The 18,097-nt window shown below is 32.9% G+C and overlaps 2 protein-coding genes across 2 annotated transcripts; one reads left to right on the forward strand and one right to left on the reverse strand.

Annotated features, from left to right (window-relative positions):
• The first annotated feature begins 3,902 nt into the window (after positions 1 to 3,902).
• Positions 3,903 to 6,949, forward strand: LOC101215402 (transcription factor ILR3). Its single transcript, XM_004151914.3, has 5 exons — positions 3,903 to 4,296; positions 4,949 to 5,011; positions 5,833 to 5,910; positions 6,027 to 6,189; positions 6,299 to 6,949. The coding sequence occupies exons 1-5, from the start codon at positions 4,157 to 4,159 to the stop codon at positions 6,560 to 6,562; spliced, it is 708 nt and encodes a 235-aa protein (XP_004151962.3). The 5' UTR covers positions 3,903 to 4,156; the 3' UTR covers positions 6,563 to 6,949.
• Positions 6,950 to 9,363: 2,414 nt separating this feature from the next.
• LOC101215158 (autophagy-related protein 18f) lies at positions 9,364 to 14,610 on the reverse strand. The gene is given in 8 exon segments (XM_004151913.3): positions 9,364 to 10,087; positions 10,232 to 10,395; positions 10,485 to 11,200; positions 11,203 to 11,293; positions 11,379 to 11,615; positions 11,812 to 12,246; positions 12,357 to 12,821; positions 13,557 to 14,610. Coding segments are annotated over 8 exon segments (2,721 nt in total). The 5' UTR covers positions 13,833 to 14,610; the 3' UTR covers positions 9,364 to 9,750.
• Positions 14,611 to 18,097: the final 3,487 nt, after the last annotated feature.

Here is an 18,097-nt window from a genome sequence, read left to right on the forward strand (position 1 = left end):
AAAAAAAAAAAAACTTCAATAAAGTGGAACTATAGAATAATTTTAATAGTTGAACATGTTTGTTAAAATTGATTGTTGATTAATTCACCTAATACCATTTCTCAATTTCTTGTTATGAGCAAAATTGTGCGCCTAATTGTTGTTTTTTTACATTTTTTTTCAAGCTGATGGATTGACTATTGAGAAATAATTGATTCTTTGAAAAAACTCTTTTTGTTTAGATTTTTTTTGAAAACGGTTTAAAATACTCTTGAAAGGTGTTTTTTTTGAAATAAAACACTTAAAAATATATTTCAAACACACTCTAATCATAAATAATATTTGTGATTAATTCAACCTTGCATGATAATTTTGTTGTTTTACTCTATCGTTATTAAATAACTTATAAAATTATTTTTAAAGTATATCACAAAAATATTTATAATATAACAATATAACACTTATAAATGTTGATAGACATTGATAGACTTATCATTTATCACTAATAAATGCTAGTGAACACCGATATAATTGACAGACTATACATTTTGTTATATTTGTAAACATTCTCAATAGTTTTGTCATTTAAAACAAATTTTGTGATTTATATCAACAAACTCATGTATCATTTAAATCATATTTAAATAATTAAATTATATTAAAATGGATGCATCCTTAATGTAAAAATAAGGTTAAAAAACACTTTTAGTTTCTAAACTTTAATATAAGTAATAATAATGGGGAAATAAATAAATATGAACTGAGTGCATTAATAAATTCAATGCACGTCAACTGTGAACATACACTTAATTTACTTAATTTATAATAATTTTTAAGTATTTATGATTTTTAAAAATATTTATAAATATAACAAAATATTACCATCATAATATTTTTCTATATTACATATATTTTTTATATTTTATAAATATTTTTATTTATTTTGGTATATTTAAAAATAGTTAATTGAAAATTTTAAGTAGATTTATTTAGTTTTTCTTGTTAAAATATCATTATATTGCTCATATTTGCAAGATTTTTAATTTTAGTTATCACTCATTCATGTAGTTCCAATCAATCTTACTTTTTAGTCCCTCATAATTAATTTTTATTAAATTTAGTTACATAATAATACTAATTTTAATGTAAGAAAATAAAATTGTCTGTATGGAGTTTCTTTTTAAAATAAAAAATCAACAATAAATTATAAGCAGGACGAACCATTCAATTAATGCAACTATGGTATGCCTAGTCAATTTCCGTTAATTTGGATAGATATAATAAAACATCAAAATATTTATAACTTATCTAACAAAATATAAAAGTTTACAAAGTTTTTATAAATTTTAAGTTTATCTTTGAATAATGCAGACGACTTTTCATTTTTTTTTCTTTTTTTTTTTGCGATTTATTTATCTTCTCTTCATCTTCTTACTTCTTCTTCATGTTACAATATTATGATTATTTATGTAAATATTTATCAATTTTTTTATTTTTTTTCCAGAATTTCTCCCTTCGTCATTTTTCATCTTCTTTTTTTCTTCTTGATACAAAATTAAAATGGTATTGGTATAGGACCTAAACGAATTGTGTACCAATATCTAAATAATTAGATTTCTATCCCAGATAAACACAGATAGACCACTATCACTAATAAAATCATTTAGATTTGGTACACAATTCGTTTAGATTGTACGTACAAGTAGTTTAGATTTGATACAAGATAGTTTAGACTAGTACAAGATTTTTTAGACTAGGTACAATGGTACAAGATCGTTTAGGCTGGGTACATGATCGTTTGAACTTGGTACAACAGTACGAGATTGTTTACACTTGGTATGCGATTGTTTGGACTATGTACAAAACCATTTTTCATGCATGTGTGATCGATTAATTGCAGAGGTATTTTTGTGATTTCACGTTGTGGGCCTGTGAACTTTTTCCTTTTTCAAAATTGTTCTATACTATAAAACATTTTCGTGCTTTATTCTATTTTTGAAAAAACCTCTTTTATATATTTATATTTATTATATATCATTCTCCTTGTATATAAAAGGGAGTTTTTTCAAAAATAGAACAAAACGCGAAAATATTTACACTGTATAAAATAATTTTGATAAAAGAAAAAGCCCACAAGCCTATAACATGAAATAATATTTACATGTTAAGTTTCTCTTCTTTAGGTATCAGACGTTGAGGACAAGTATAGAAGGGTAAGTTGAACTGCTACGCGTTAAGTCATGCAAGTTAAATGTTTAGTTGAAGAAGTTGTGCTAAGTGTTGAAGACCCAAAGTTTATGTTTTAAGCTTTATTGTAAAGAGAGCATGTTCATTGTATTATAGAACGCATGATGTTAAGTTAATAATGAGAAGTTAATTGTTTATTATGTTGTGTTGTGTTTATCAAAGTTAAGTTGCGTTGAGATTGGTGGTTAAAGTGTCGCTTACTAAGCATTCAACATGCTATCTTGCGGAGAGATATGCATTGAGTGTCTAAGCAGCACATGTCTCCACTTGGTCATGTAATGTGACATTTGGAGTAGGGCATGCCATTGTTGTTGTAAAGCAAACTCTACCGGTGACAAGCATTAATCCTAACTTCCTTCAAACTACAGAATACAAGCTATAAGCATATCCTCCAATGTCTGAATAGTACTTTCAGATTGACCATCTATTAAAGGATGAAATGTAGTGCTAAAACGCAACTTAGTTCCTAATGCTTCTTGCATCACGTGGATGAAATGGAACCTTGTTATTCAATTTAAAAGAGGACTTTGTACACTCAATAACCACCCAAGATGTTACTTGCCTATGATCATCCTTGACAATGTTAACAACACATTGGTTCATTTGTGAATTTATGGACCACTTATACACCACCTTTGTTATAGAACGATGCACGTAAATACCAACAAGACAAATTCTTACAAGAAGCATATAGTAAGTTCATAACTATTATTCAGAGCAAGCAAATAAATAGCTTTTCTAGAACATATTTGCTCCTAAAAAATTCACCTTTTTTAACGAGGATATCAGATTATGGGATTCAAAAGCTTCAAACTCAATTATTTTGAAATTCAGCTCTGACTGATGGACACAATGTTTTGTTCTTGATAAATTAGAATTCAAATACACGACATTTTTCAAAGTGTCTGACATCATACAGTTAACAACAACATATAAATCATTCACTGTATTTTTCGAAGTTTCTGACATCACAGAGTCATCAACAATAACCATAAATCATTTTGAGGGAATTTTGATAAAACCAACATAAGCTATGTGACATCCTTATCTTCAACAATTTGAATAAGATTAGAACTATTGTAGCCCAGCCATTAAACCATCAAATGAGACATAACAGGATTGGAAGAGGGAAAAAGTTTGCCTTTAATACAATCAACAAATTGTTGGAATGAAGAATAAGATGAAATGTAAACATCAACAAAATGAAAATCATGATATTGTGAACTTTCATTCTATTTACCATAAAAAAAAAAAAAAAATCAACATTATTTGTCGTAGAACCATACCAAACAAGAAAAAATTGAAAAAGAAGATAGAATCTTATTTTGTAAAAATTAAGAAGAATACAAATTTTGCTACTAGTTTGAAATTTAGTTAAGAAATATATTGTTTTCCAAAATAATCAAAACTTTTATATTCATGAAAAAATTATTTTGATATTTTAGACAAATTAAACTCAATCTAATAAAACAATTTATTGAATATGTTTTTCCTCTGTAAAGGATTATAATCAGTAAAAAAAAAAAAAAGTTGATAGTTGACGATTTTGCCACTAATCTTAATAGGTTTGAAAATTTGCTATTTTTTAAGTTTGTTATTAAATATTTTGTGATTGTGGTTGTTATCTCTTTCAACTTAAACTTTGAAAGCCCACAACCAAAACTACCCGTTTGGATGACGTGCTTCTCCCACTTGCTCCTAACATTGGTCGATCATCTGCCAGCGCTACCCTCAAATCCCTAATCTTCTTCATTTCTTGTCGTCCTCTAAAATTCACCTTCTTCCGTTTTCTCCCTCCTCAATCCTTCCAGCCCTAACCCTAACTCTCCTCTTCTCAATCTCTCTTCAATTTTCATTTCCATCTTTTTTCCAATTCTTCTGGTTCTTCTCCCACAATCTCGCCTTCTTTTTTCCAATAATTCTTTGAGAAATGGTATCCCCCGAAAATCCCAATTGGTTGTTCGATTATGGTTTGATCGAAGACATCCCTGTGCCCGATGGGAATTTCCCGGTCACGAGCTCAAGCTTCTCTTGGCCTATTCAGCCCTTTAACGGCTCCCATGATTCCGGGTAATCTCAGATTTCTCTCAATTCTTCTTTTAAGTTTTCTTTTTCCTTCTTATTATCGAATCTATATTGGGGAAGACATAATACTTTCCGGATTTTCTTGTGCATCCCGAATTGTGGGAGCTGGGCCTTTCTATCGCTGCCCAGATTAATTTTCGAGAGGATTTCTTTTAAGCAAGTTCTCAACCTGGTTTTGAACATTTTTGGATTGAGTTAGTTATTGGTTCAGACGTCCGACTTATGAATGAAAGTTTAAGAGATTTTGGGTGGGAAATAGGGTGTACAGATACTATACTTCTGATTATGTTTGGTGAAGTATCATGCCGTTGACCGAATTAATTTAGTATCCACGGGGATGATGGGTGTAGTTAACCAGAGTTTCTTTCTTTTTTTTTTTTTTTAGGGCGAAAACTATTTGTTATTGTATTTTAGAAACTTTAAGATTATAAGGATGATGAGCAGAGAATGTCATACCATTGTGCATCTTGGTTTCGATGTTTATGTGAATTTGTAAGTTGACCGTTTGGAAAGAATTCTGATGTTATTTTTAATCCTTTTGATATACGAAATAATACGTTTACTAGTTTGCTTTCATGGACATGTTGATATGAAATTTGTGTGTACTTATTTCTTTTGTCCGTACATGTTACTGCAGTGTAGAAATTGATGGATCGTTGGCAGATCTGGATGGCCATCTAGAATCAGGCTCGAAGAAGCGGTATGAACCTATATTGTTTCTTTTTAATCTATTCTGTATGGATAAAATTATCCTTTTACTTCCTCCCACCCAACCTGTTGTTGAACTCGAACAAAGATCAGCCTTTTGCCTCTTAAATAATATGTCAGATTTGAATGTCTTTCCATACGAACAGATATTAGCCATGGGGCTGTATTATTGTCACAAGTAAAGCAGCATGGTGTGAATAAATCACAAGACTTCAGGACTTTTTAATGGACTTTCGGGAAGCATTTAATTAAGCATCACTTGTATTTTTGAGTTCCTTTAATTTAAAATTGCCTGAAATTTTCATTAGTTTTATGTTTTGATGGGCTTAAAATTTTGTACAGGCCAGTTACTATGATAATTAGTGGTTTTTGGGGTAATATAGGTAGATATTGCTTTGGTTTACGTGACTAACAGAATTTGAGTATCTTTTTGCTGAGATGCAAGGCATTTGCCCCGTGCACAGCACATGGTATAGATGTTTCCTTATTTGCTATGAGTTAACTGTAGAGTGGAGAGCACTTGGTTTTGTGGCTTAGATGGGGAGTTAGCGACAGCCACGATTCTTCATAGTTTGTCCAATTTGAGCTTCAACCCAATTTATTTTTATTTACATTTTATGAGAATTTTTATAATTATGCTGTGGATCCATTTGTGTTTGCTTTCATGTATGTTCTCTGTGTGAAATTTGGTTATACATGTTAAAGATATTGAGGTGGTTAAAGTAAACCTAGATAGAGAATAATAACAGATTAGAAATTAGAAAGGAAAATTCCATATGGCATTGAATAAAGTACACTTGTTTTCTGTTGCAGGGTCAGATCTGATTCATGTAGTGCATCAAGCTCCAAAGCATGTAGGGAGAAATTGCGGAGGGATAGGCTCAATGACAAGTACTTACTCTGACCCAAACCAATGTGCAACCAACATATTTCTCCTTCATTTATGTTTATAAGGATTATATGTTGCCCCAGCAAAGTATGATTTTTATGATGAATCCTCAAAACAGGTTTCTGGAACTGGGCTCCATTTTGGATCCTGGAAGACCACCCAAAACTGACAAGGCTGCAATTTTAGTTGATGCAGTTCGAATGGTGAATCAGCTGCGTGGTGAAACGGAGAAACTAAAGGAATCGAATTCAAGTCTCCAGGAGAAAATCAAAGAGTTGAAGGCAAGTCTCCATGGATTTCTTTGCCAAATTTGTTTGCATTTTATGCATTTGCATGGAGAAACATAAACCAGCGAATCGTAACATAATTTCCTTTCTTCCAATTGTGTAGGCTGAGAAGAATGAACTTCGAGACGAGAAGCAGAGGCTCAAGGCAGATAAGGAGAGGCTAGAGCAGCAAGTAAAGTCCATGCCTGCACAACAACCTGGCTTCTTACCTCCACCAATACCTACATTTCCTGCTCAGGGTCAAGCTCCCGGTAATAAGTTATTTCCTTTCATTGGTTACCACCCGAGTGTTGCCATGTGGCAATTCATGCCACCTGCTGCGGTGGACACGTCACAGGATCACGTACTCCGGCCACCCGTCGCCTAACTTGGTGGCAACCAAGGTTGCCAAAAGGAAACCATTGGGCAGGACCCGATTCTTGGGATTTCCCCGAATAATCCCAACCTTCATTTTTACTGTGCCATTGTCAACTAATATATATTAGTATTTTTAGTTAGTAGGCTGGTCTGTCAGTTGATTTTGAGGGCTGCCTATGTTATTTGTCATTGGATACTTGAAAGAACCCTACCTGTTTTTCTTAAGTTTTGTAATTGTAAATATGAATAAGCGAGTGATTTGGTAATTGGTTGTCTTTTCAGAATTCTTGAGATGAAGTTAGGAATGGCATCAACTTTTGGGAAAATTTCCAATGTTAAAAACAAAAACTGTCAACCAAATGCTTCTTTAATGTGAATGATATTTGCATTCCTAATATATATTTAGATGATCAGTTTTTTAAGAAATTTTGGAGTTTTGGGGAAGTTTGAACTTAGATTCTCGACTATTGCCAACTTGTTTAGACTATACGTAAGAAAAAAGAAATCGTAATGGATTTGTATTCTCATTCAAATTAAGTTGCCTACTGACAGATGATTTATTTATTGTTTTGTGATCCACAAACGTGAATGTTAGATCAATCATAAGGATCTGTTCAAAGTTCGAGAAAAAAGGGAGAATACTACTATTTAATTATGATGGTTTTTCTTTTTCAAAAACATAGGAAAAAGAAAACAAATTACCAAACAAACTGCTCTCTCACATCTCATAGAGAGTTTACAAATAAAAACAATACTTCTTTCTAGATCAAAAAAACAGCTTTAAGAGAATCCCAAAACTCCTATGACACAATGATATTTATTTTCCTCTAAAAATATGACAAAAACGACAAATATTAACTGTATTTCCAACCTCTTTTATTTGCCATACGAATTTACTGTATTTTTTTGTTTTCTAAATTAATATTTTATTTCTAATAAAAAACAACAATTTTTTTTTAAAAAAAAATCTTCAAAACTTTGACACAAATTCTTAAAGAAGTATTTTTTTGTTTTCTAAATTGGTATTTTATTTCTAATAAAAAACAACATTTTTTTATAAAATTAAAAAAAATCTTCAAAACTTTGACATAAATTCTTAAATAAAGAATAGTACAAAGATTAAAAAAAATTATCAAAAATAGAACATTTAAAAAATTGTATTTTAGCGATTTTGTTGTATGAAAGTAAATAGTTGTGTCAAAATTTTTTATTTTCGAAAAACTCGAAAAAAAAATAGTGTTACTAAATTTAAGTTTCAAAAACCAAATTCTAAAAAATAAATAATTAACAAACACAGTTGTCTTAGATATAAAACATCAACAAAAACTACTTTTATCAGCCTATTAAATACAAGGTTACTTGCTTTCTCAATCAACTGGTGAAAAAAAAAATACAAATTGACCTACTCTATTTAACTCTCTATTCATTTTACTTATGCGTTGAAATTATCCATAGACTGATTTTTGTTGAGTGAGAAATTGTATTGTAACAAAATACATACATACATATATATATTTGAGATAGACCTAATAAAATACATAATAAAGTTTCATGAGACTAAATTTGTAATTGAAGGTTGCAACTTTGGCATATTTTCAAAAGTAGAAGGCCATAATCCGAGATGTCAATCTTGGTTGGTTGCACTAGAGGGAACTAACACTCACATTTTCCTACCTGCTCATCATGTAGCCAAACTCTACTCATGATAAGGTGGATGTTTGGCTCGACTAAGTAGCATTACATTGGTCAAACTTTTTTTTTCACAGAAAAATGTTGAACAATTTGAAGGAATAATGAACAGACATTAGTAAAAAAAAAATTAAAAAAATATGTTCAAATAAAATGAAGACTATATACATATTCTTAAAAACAAAAATGCAGGCCATCGACGCATAAGAGAGATTTGAAGCTAACAATGTACAATACTTTGAAGGAAGCACCTGGGGACGAGGCTCTCAAAGGCAAATGGAGTTTTGTCCATGAGTACTAAAGTAGGAAGTTGCATTAGTCATTTGAAAGGAAAAGTCACTTATTCATGTGACAATTTGATGAACAAAACCTCGAAAGGAAGAGTGTGAAAGGCTATTTTGAGTAAAACCAGACTCTGACCAACCAACACTGATTGTTGGATATTTTGCTGGTCATTTGTGTAAAACCAACTTCAACCATGACTCACCTATTAGATGTTTTGTTGGTCATTTGTGTTAGAATCATTGAATCCTTCTTGAACTCATGTTCACCTTTACTATATCAATAATTAATAAATATCAACAATATCGTTAAAATCGTATCGTTAAAATCGTTATCATCAACACCTTGCAAATGTCTCAGACAATCTAAATCTTTAAAAGTAAAGGTGCTTTCCACCCTAGAGAAAAAAAAGAAAGGCCGACAACGTAAAAGATAATCGTCTTCCACTTTTAGTGGATTTCTAATGATCTCACAAGACAACTTGCCTATCCTATATCGTTTGGGTTCCAAGGAATATGATAAAGAACCTAGACTAGTCACCATAGATTAAAGAACCTAGACTAGTCACCATAGATTGAACCAATTCGCTTTCAAGTACTTAATTGACCCATTAACTTCTATTTTCGTAGATAGATGATAATCATGAATTTAAACTCAATTAGTTTAAGCCCTAAACGTATCCCAACAATGATGGTTCTGGTGGTCCCTATTCATGTAGGGGCAATGATGGAAGGTGATTCTTCAACTAAAAGGTCAGAAATTATTCAACCAAAAATTGACACCATAATAGAAAAGAGAAATCATAGATAAAATGAGACAACTCTGAAATAGACCAGCACATAACATAAATGCTCATGTTCACTGTCACAGTGAATCGCATTCAAATGATTCATAATTTCATATCCAATCAGTTATAATGGCAGTTCTATTATTTACATTATAAAACTGCTAGTTGGAGTGGAGATCGTATAACTGTGTTATTTACAAAAGGACCATTTAATGAAAAGCCATTAAAAACACTGTATCCACATTTCTCCATCTTAACTCCTCTACATTTCCCTTATATACCCATTAATAAGACTTCCAGGAGAAATAAAAGAATAAACTGCAAACCAGAGTGATGATTAGAAAAAAAACACCATTGTTATGGGGCCAACACTTCATCAACAGGATAGAGTATTAACTAGAGAGATGAGAGTTGACCAAAGTTTCTAGAATTATTTACCTCTACTCAAACTCATCACCTAGGTCTTCAAAATGATTCTCCACCCTGAGACCACTTTTATGATGATTATTTACAGATTTGGGTTGAGACTCCATGCTTATGCTCTCTGTACAACTATTTACATTACTGAACTGGGTTTGTGACCTTGGGCACTCAGGCTCATTTACAATGCCCTTGGTTTCTGTCACCCTCTTGTAACCATGCCTACCAGTTACTTCACGTCCATTCCCGACAACAGAGTCATGGGGATTTGCAGCACTCCTCCACGATTGCCTTCCATTTTCAAATTGGCCAGATTTCTGTTGCAGCAACAGCTGGTCACTGTTGCTATTTAAATACCTAGATTTCAGGGAAAAAGTTTATAAGAACCAAAAATTCTTACATCGAGCATTGTGTATTGGTAAGCATTATTGGCAGGATCTTCGGGTTCCCCACAAGTCAATTAAAAATAGGAAGCTTGAGAAATTCTATAACTTAGCTCACCTTGGCTGTGAAATTTTTGAGGACTGAAGATAGTCAAAAACTGGAACTAGGTCTTTTGACCTAGCTTCAATCATACGAGTGGGTATCCTTTCAATATCGAGTTCACCTGGATGGTCAATTTCATCAATTTTGACTCCATCTCTTGCCATTACTTGAAAATATATCTGATCATCAGAAACAAAAAATACAGGCATGTAAAACTCCAACAAACATAGAGATGCCTACTTAAAAACGGGAGTCGAACAGTATATACCTCAGGTTTTGTCCACAGTGGGGTTCGAGCAGCATGCATCTGCAGTTCTGCTTCTGAAATATACAGGTGGTATTGTTCCTCCCTGCAAGCCTTTGTCTTGAAGATATTGCCACCAGCTTCAAGGACAGGGTTCCCATTCATTTCCTCGCAATAATTTTTATTGCAATTGAAACCTCCATTGTCACCGTATATGTCAATGCTGTTATCTTGAGATCTACGGTTTTGCTTCTGAGATATATTCCATTTCTGGATAGCTTCAACTACTAGTCTTGAATCCAACTCAGAGACTAATTCAAGAGCTGTGCTAGATCTCGGCAAAACTACGGTTGAATCTAAACCCACTCGCAATGCATACTGTATCATACTGCCAGATGGAGAAAAAACTAATATGTGGTACCTAACCTCAGAAGATCCATTGTCCACATGCACAGTGTTTCCCTTGCACTCATGGAAAGCTGAAGCAATAGCTCCCGAAACAATACCCATTTTACCAGTTGCAGCAGCTGCAGCACTACTAACAGTGCCTCGCCAGCCATTACTTCCATGATGTATTCTAGTAACAGCAGAAAGTGTAAGTGGACTACCAGTAGTGCATTGGTTCTGTTTACTAGGCATGTGCAAACCAGAATCAACTCGTCGAACAGTTTGTCGTGCAGGAACCACTGGCCCTCCATTTCTAGCAATAATGTCAGCAGATGGGAAATTCACCTGTCCCCAGAAGGGTTTATAGCAAAAAGATGGCTTGTCCCTCTAGAAGAACTTATCATGATCCAGTTGCTATCGTAGCTGAAACTGATGTCTTGTATGACCTGACAATAGATCCAGAGATATGATAATGACAAAAAGTGATGACTTAGTCAGTACAACAATGGAATAAATTTGCATCATTCTTACTGCATTAGTGAAGCCTCTTTGGAGTCTGTACAAATGGCTATAAGAAGCAGCAGTACTAGATATAGATGACTTCGAACAGGAACTTGGCATAATTTTGAAGACATTTATGCTATGACCCTGAACAGAAGCAGTCACCAAAATAGTGCCACTTGGATCAAAGCATAAAGCAGAAATTGGGCTCTTATGAGCCTTAAACTGGGTGATGACCGCTTTGCTGATAATATCTTTCACAATAGCCTGAAAACCAAAAGTAGAAGGGAATAACAAGGTCAAACATTGGCAAGAAACAAAATTAGATCTCATTAACTATCATAACTGAATCAGTTCAGCTGCGTAACTGAAACATAGTCAAAATATAAATCATTAAAAGGAAGAAAAGAAAACAAAGCATTAGGTAAAGAAAGTAAGAAACAAACTAAAGATCAATACAGACCATTCCAATGCTATCTGCATCTGCCATATGGCCGTTAAGAGTTCCAATGCCCTTCAAACCTTGAGCACCTGATTGAAGAGAATTATTGCTTTCTGGTAAAAGCTCGGAGTAATATCTTGATAGCTTCTTAATACCCTTGTCACCAAGGGTAACAATACCTGCTGCAAGATGCTTACTCGACTCCTTTGCATAGTGAGCAACTAAACTTCCATTTGAAGAAGAATGAGAAAAACTTGCAGAAGGTTTTAAATGCTGCGGAACCACTCGTCCTGTATTTGACAACAAGATCGGACTTCCACTATAAGCCAGCCATCTGGGTCCCAATGCGAGGGGTCCATAACCCATACCTCCTCCAGATCCAGGAAAACCAGAAACCACAGGATTTGTGAGAATGATATGTTCCTTCTCCAAAGTTGTAGCATTGATGCAGTGTATCTGTTATACAAAGGGCTCAAACTCTTACCAACTATACGGTTTACAGTTTTTAATGTATTAGATTAGAAACAAATAATAAGACTGCAATTGCTTTTGTGCAGAAAACATACCTGAGTTGCCAGAGAGATGGCAACAACCAGGGGGCTGCATTTCACTGAATAAACAGCTGATCTAAATTTAAGCTCGTGCACGTAAGTCTGAGATTTCAAGGAATAAAACCTAACAAATGTAGGCATAAAATTCCCATCTACTACTTCCTGGCTCTTTGGGATGGTGGCATTGCCAGAAGAGGCTAATCGATCCTGAATGTTAAAATTAGCCGCAATGGAACCATATGCAGAAAGTACAATCAATGGCCTACTTTCTGCAAACTTATCTCCTGATCTCATTGATGGTATTAATCTGGGTAAAACTTGCATGTACGAAACAGAACCATCATACCGACAAACAAGTTCTTGGACATTATTTGCTTCCTCAACATCCCAAACTTGGAAACCAGAACGAATACCCAACAGAAGAACCTGTCTAATGACATTGTCGTCCCACTCTAACTTGTCAAAGCCAGCCCAATTCACCTTTATCATTTAGCAATGGAGTTAGGAATCAATAATCACCCATTTATTAAGATTCAAACACTAGAAACTAAAACTAAAACTAAAGAGTCACAAATTTACAGTTCCATTTTAGACTGATACAGACACAAAAGACCAATGATCATTTATCATACAAGGATGAAAATACAATTGGAACACTGAAGCACAACTTATTTCTAATTCCCAGAAAATTTCACAAAGCTTCCATTGCTTAATCAATAAAGCTTTTAAACTAACAGCTTCTTTTTTGTTCAACTATCATATACTAGAAAAATGGCAGGAATTCCCAATTTCGAGCTATCAAGAACATGGAGTAGTATTGCGATAGATTGTGAAAATCAAGGTCAATACATGGATGAGCTACAACGTTGACAATAAAGTAACAATATAAATTCCAAAAGACAAAGTCATTGTAGATGGGAGCTGCAAACGAAGAAAAAGTTCCAGCAACCCATGTGTGATGATCGTGCACGTTTCAATTTCAAATGCCGTATTAAGATAAACAATTTTCGATCAAATAAAAAGCAATCAAAACCTTGTGCCCCTCTATACAAGCGTCAGCCTATTATAAACTTGTACCAAATAACGTTCTCTCAACCAGAGAAACAAAATAAACCACAAAAATCAAAATTTTCCAACAAACTAGATAAATAAAACACAAGAACTCGTCACAATTCCAAGTATTAGATAGAAGTTTCATTAAAGTTGGGCACATACCTGGGATGCATTTGCTTCATCATCCTTATCCACCAAAGAAGATGCCACTGAAGCAGCCGACCGAGCAACAGTGGATGCACCAGCAGAAACAATCTTCATGTAACTAGAAAAAGCACGAAAGGAAGTTGATAAGAACTCATGAGCCCGGCCAGAGCGGGCTACAGTTCCCTGTTGTTTCAGAGTTCCATCATTCCTCATCCCCAGAATCAAAGTAAGAAAAATAGCCAATACCCAAAATACAAGAATCACCAATTCTCCAACATCCACTTTAATCATAACCCCAGGCTGTTTCTTCTTCAATCCCCAGCAATTACTGAAAGGAAAGAAACAGCCCTTCTAAATATCAACACATTCAATATCCAACTCGCTCTATCTGCTTCAATCATCAGACCCCTTTTTGAGGCCTCACATATAAAACCAAAAAGAAAGAATCCCCAAACAAAATCGGTTCAATTCTCTCTGATCCTGTAGCACCCCAGTTTTAAACAAAAAAGAATAAAGGGTGGAAAAATCTCAATAACCCAGAAAAATAAGGCAACAAAGATACAAAATTGGAGGTACCCTTTTTGTATCCTGGAAAGAGGTTTTTAAAGTTGGGAAAATAACGAAAAATAAATCAAATAAAAACAGAAAGGAGATAAAAATCAAATGAAATCCGAAAAGATTTTTTGAAATAATGAAATCAATCAAATATAGTACAAAGAGATGAAGATTAAGTTGAAAACGGATTTAGAAAGGGAATTTGGAGAAGAAATCATCCTGGAAAAAGATCTGAGAAAAGAGAGAATAAAGGGAAGATGAAAAGGGTATTGGGGGTATTTGGATAACGGAGAAGAAAAATGAAGAAAAGTATTTATCTTTCTATCTCTATCTCTTCGAAAAACTATATATAAATATAACAAAATCAGGACTTTATGAGTTGGGTTTCTTTCTCACAGCCGAAATCTCGAAAAACCAAAACGCCAATTCCCTCGCACGTCTCTTCGTTTTCTTAGAGTTTCTCAAATTCTCTCTCTAAAAAGATCGTAACTTGGAGGCCAAGGAAGAGCAAAACCTCCACACAAACAACTAATAAATGAACCTCCCAATGTTCAACTAAATTTTATGGCAAAAAATTATTATTACTTTTTTCGTCCTTCCTTTTTTTTCTGCTCCACTTTCTATTTTGTTATTATAACTCAAATAAACATTAACTAATAATTAATTATATCCTATTATCCATTTTTACGGTATACTTACATCCATTTTTAAATTTTGAGATTTTCAACTATACACATTTTCATAAATAAATATTAAAACTATTTATAAAAATATACTATACATAATTAGTTTCATTTTTTCTATCAATAACAATTTTCACCTAAATTAATACAACTTCAAACTTATCTATTATTTTTCTATTTGGTTTCAATTTAGTCCTATATTATAATTATACTTTTCATTTTCAATATGTAACTTTGTTGTTAAGATTTTACACTCAAATCTTTTATTTTTCATCTTATAGTCACAGTTAGATGTAGTTTAAAACAATAAATAAATGGATATAAATTAATTTTGTTTGTACTTATAATTTCTTTCTACTTTCAAATTTGTAAACTAAATTAGAATGAAGCACCAACTCAAAGGTTGAAAGGTAAATTTTAAAATGACATTATTTCATGTTCTCATTCTATTTAAGTTTTGAAAGTAAAAAGTTTGAAAATAAAAATTATATTAAATTAATATAAAAAATATTTATACATTTGATATTCATATTATAAACACAAATACTTTTCAAAAAATAATATGAATTATAAATTATGTATATAAATAAATCAAAAATATTTTATTGTCAAAATATTAATAGGTAACTATAGTTGTTATAGTCTATAAATATTAAGAGAAAATTTTGAGAAATAGTAGCTTTTTTGTTTTATATTTCAAAAGTAGCACAATTTTAGAAAACTTGTAATTTTAGCTTTCTCGATCAATCTCGACTAAGATCGACCCTAAGATTCATCCCAAATTTTAAATAACTCTTTGAAGAAAAATTTTCAATCCCTCTCGGCTGAGTGCATCACAGATTTTTTATTAAAAATTTGAAAATAAAAAGATATATCAAATGACCAAAATATCCTCGATAATCCAAACGTTACATATTCTCCAAAATCACAAAACTCCAAACATTGTGCTCATTTCGATCGAGAAGTGAACAATTTCGCTCTACAATTCAAACGACTTTCAATGATTTTTCCTCCATTAAACTTTTTTATCTCATTTGTCCTCTTAAATCTCTCAAAGTAAAGCATGTTTTTAACGATTTTCATAGTTTACAGTTTAGTTTTTAGTTTATGTTTTAAGTTTTTAGTTTTTAGTTTTTAGTTTGAAACATGAGGGGATGGAAAAATTTATAGTTAGTGGTCTGATGTAATTTTATAGATGTACAACATTAGGTTTAGTTAATGCATGTGGTCTCCTTTAATGAATCTCGACCATTTAATCAATCTGGGCTGTGCAAACGAAGAATCTCAAGCGAGATCTATGAAAATGCCTTGAGATTTGTTGAAGGAGTCCTGAGATATGATGCGTTTCACATGCAGTTTGTAGGGCAATCTCGAGGTTAATTTTACCCAAGATGGGTTCGAGATTACCTTACAAAATTCATATGAAACCTATATCTTGTGGCATCTCGAACAATGTTGTCCAAGTTCAATTGGTGTTTCATGTGATTTTCGACCGAGATTGCCCCAAGATTAACCCGAGTTTTAACACATAATATTTATTTTCTTCAAAATTTTCTATTTTGCATGTCTCTTATTACCAAAATCAATTCCAAGGACTTCATCCTTGTAAACTTGAGTTGCTGTTCACATCTATCGAAGATCGTGTCAAGTATAAAAAATAAGTTAACATCAAGGAAACTTCACATGTTTAGGAAAATTGTCTTTGGACACTTCTTGGATGTGAAGTTGGTGTTTAATGGACCTCTCTTGTCATTACATTTTGTTGAGAGCGGTTGAGAAGGGACGGGAGAACATTATTAGTTTTAAGTTGCAAGGTGAGAAGATCTCCTTCGAGTGGGAGGACTTTGACATAATAACGAGGATAAGGTATAGGCCCATATGTGAAGTCCAATTTGAACAAGACGAGACCCTTCGATTAAGAAGGCTATATTTGGGGGATAGGACTAAGCATGAACAGGTCTAAGTTCAAGAAGAATTACACAACCCTTTAGTTTGAAAACAACGAGAATGCGGTGAAGATGTCAGTATTCTACTTCATCGAGCTTGTGATGATGGATCAGGAGAGGAGAGCACATGGATTGGATGATGTTGGTCTTGATTGACGACTAAAAGGACTTCATCAGCTACAACTGAGTGAGTTGGTATTGACTGACCTTTGTTAGTTTGAAAGGGACACTTTATGGAAAAGTAGCCTTGCACAAGAAGAAACCTGTGAATAACAAGTCCCTGAAGTGATATAGCCTCTACGGATTTTCCTCCGCCTTTTAGGTTTGTGATCATATGCTCACTGTGTTTTATTGTAACGATTCAACTCTTTGTACTAAGATGGTGTCATTATTACTAAAATAAATAAAGACTTTCTTATTAAAATTAAAAGAAGACACTAAATTTTAAATGAAAAACTTCAAATACTCATTTATAAATCACAAATAAAGTATGTAGAGATAAAACAGTAGATAAAATGCTAGTTCAAGCGCTATTTAACTTTTAAAGAAAATAACATAAAAGTAAAATATAAGTTCAATAAATCTAAATAAAATACCAAAAGTCAAAATATTGTAAACATAAGGTGGAAGCAACATAAACTTTTCCCTATGGCGAGTCACAATTACTTCTTGTCATTCGCCATTTTTCCTCTACCTCTACATTTACCTTTGCTTGAAAAATTAAACATAGAAAAAGATGAGTATAAACATATACTCAGTAAGAAACCCAATACAAGTGTCGTTAGGTGTCTATTAACTTTCCATTAGGATTTCGTTAGGAAGTACTGCATAACTATCATGCTCCCGAACAGACGTTATCTAGTGATCCCGTAGGAACACATCTGGTCTTCGGTGAACACGAAAGAACACCTCAAAGAATGGGGCTGTAAGTGACCTCGTCGAATCATGCATAAAAGTTATCATAACAAACTAGTGGTTCTGTCGAATACATACAATCATAAAAAGGTGGTGATCCCGAGGGACACCCATATAGGTACGACCCTAATAGACAAAGTTAACAGAACACCACAATCCATAGCATGTAATATATCATTAACATCCTATCATGACATGAATATTAATCATAACGTCCTTATCATTTTATTAACATACCATGTATCATGACATATCAGTCATCTCAATCAATACATATCTCGGTCATAACACATCAATCACAACATATCCGTCGTAACATATTGGTCATAACATATCAATCATCTATAGTAGCCATCTATACCAATCATCCATATCTGTCACATTAAGCACCTTAGGTACATCATGCATAATGGAAAAATACATGCAAGCTCTTAATTTTATTTCAAAAGTTTAGCAC

The sequence above is a fragment of the Cucumis sativus genome, chromosome 3 (genome assembly GCF_000004075.3).
Source record: "Cucumis sativus cultivar 9930 chromosome 3, Cucumber_9930_V3, whole genome shotgun sequence".
Classification (NCBI taxonomy): domain Eukaryota; kingdom Viridiplantae; phylum Streptophyta; class Magnoliopsida; order Cucurbitales; family Cucurbitaceae; genus Cucumis; species Cucumis sativus.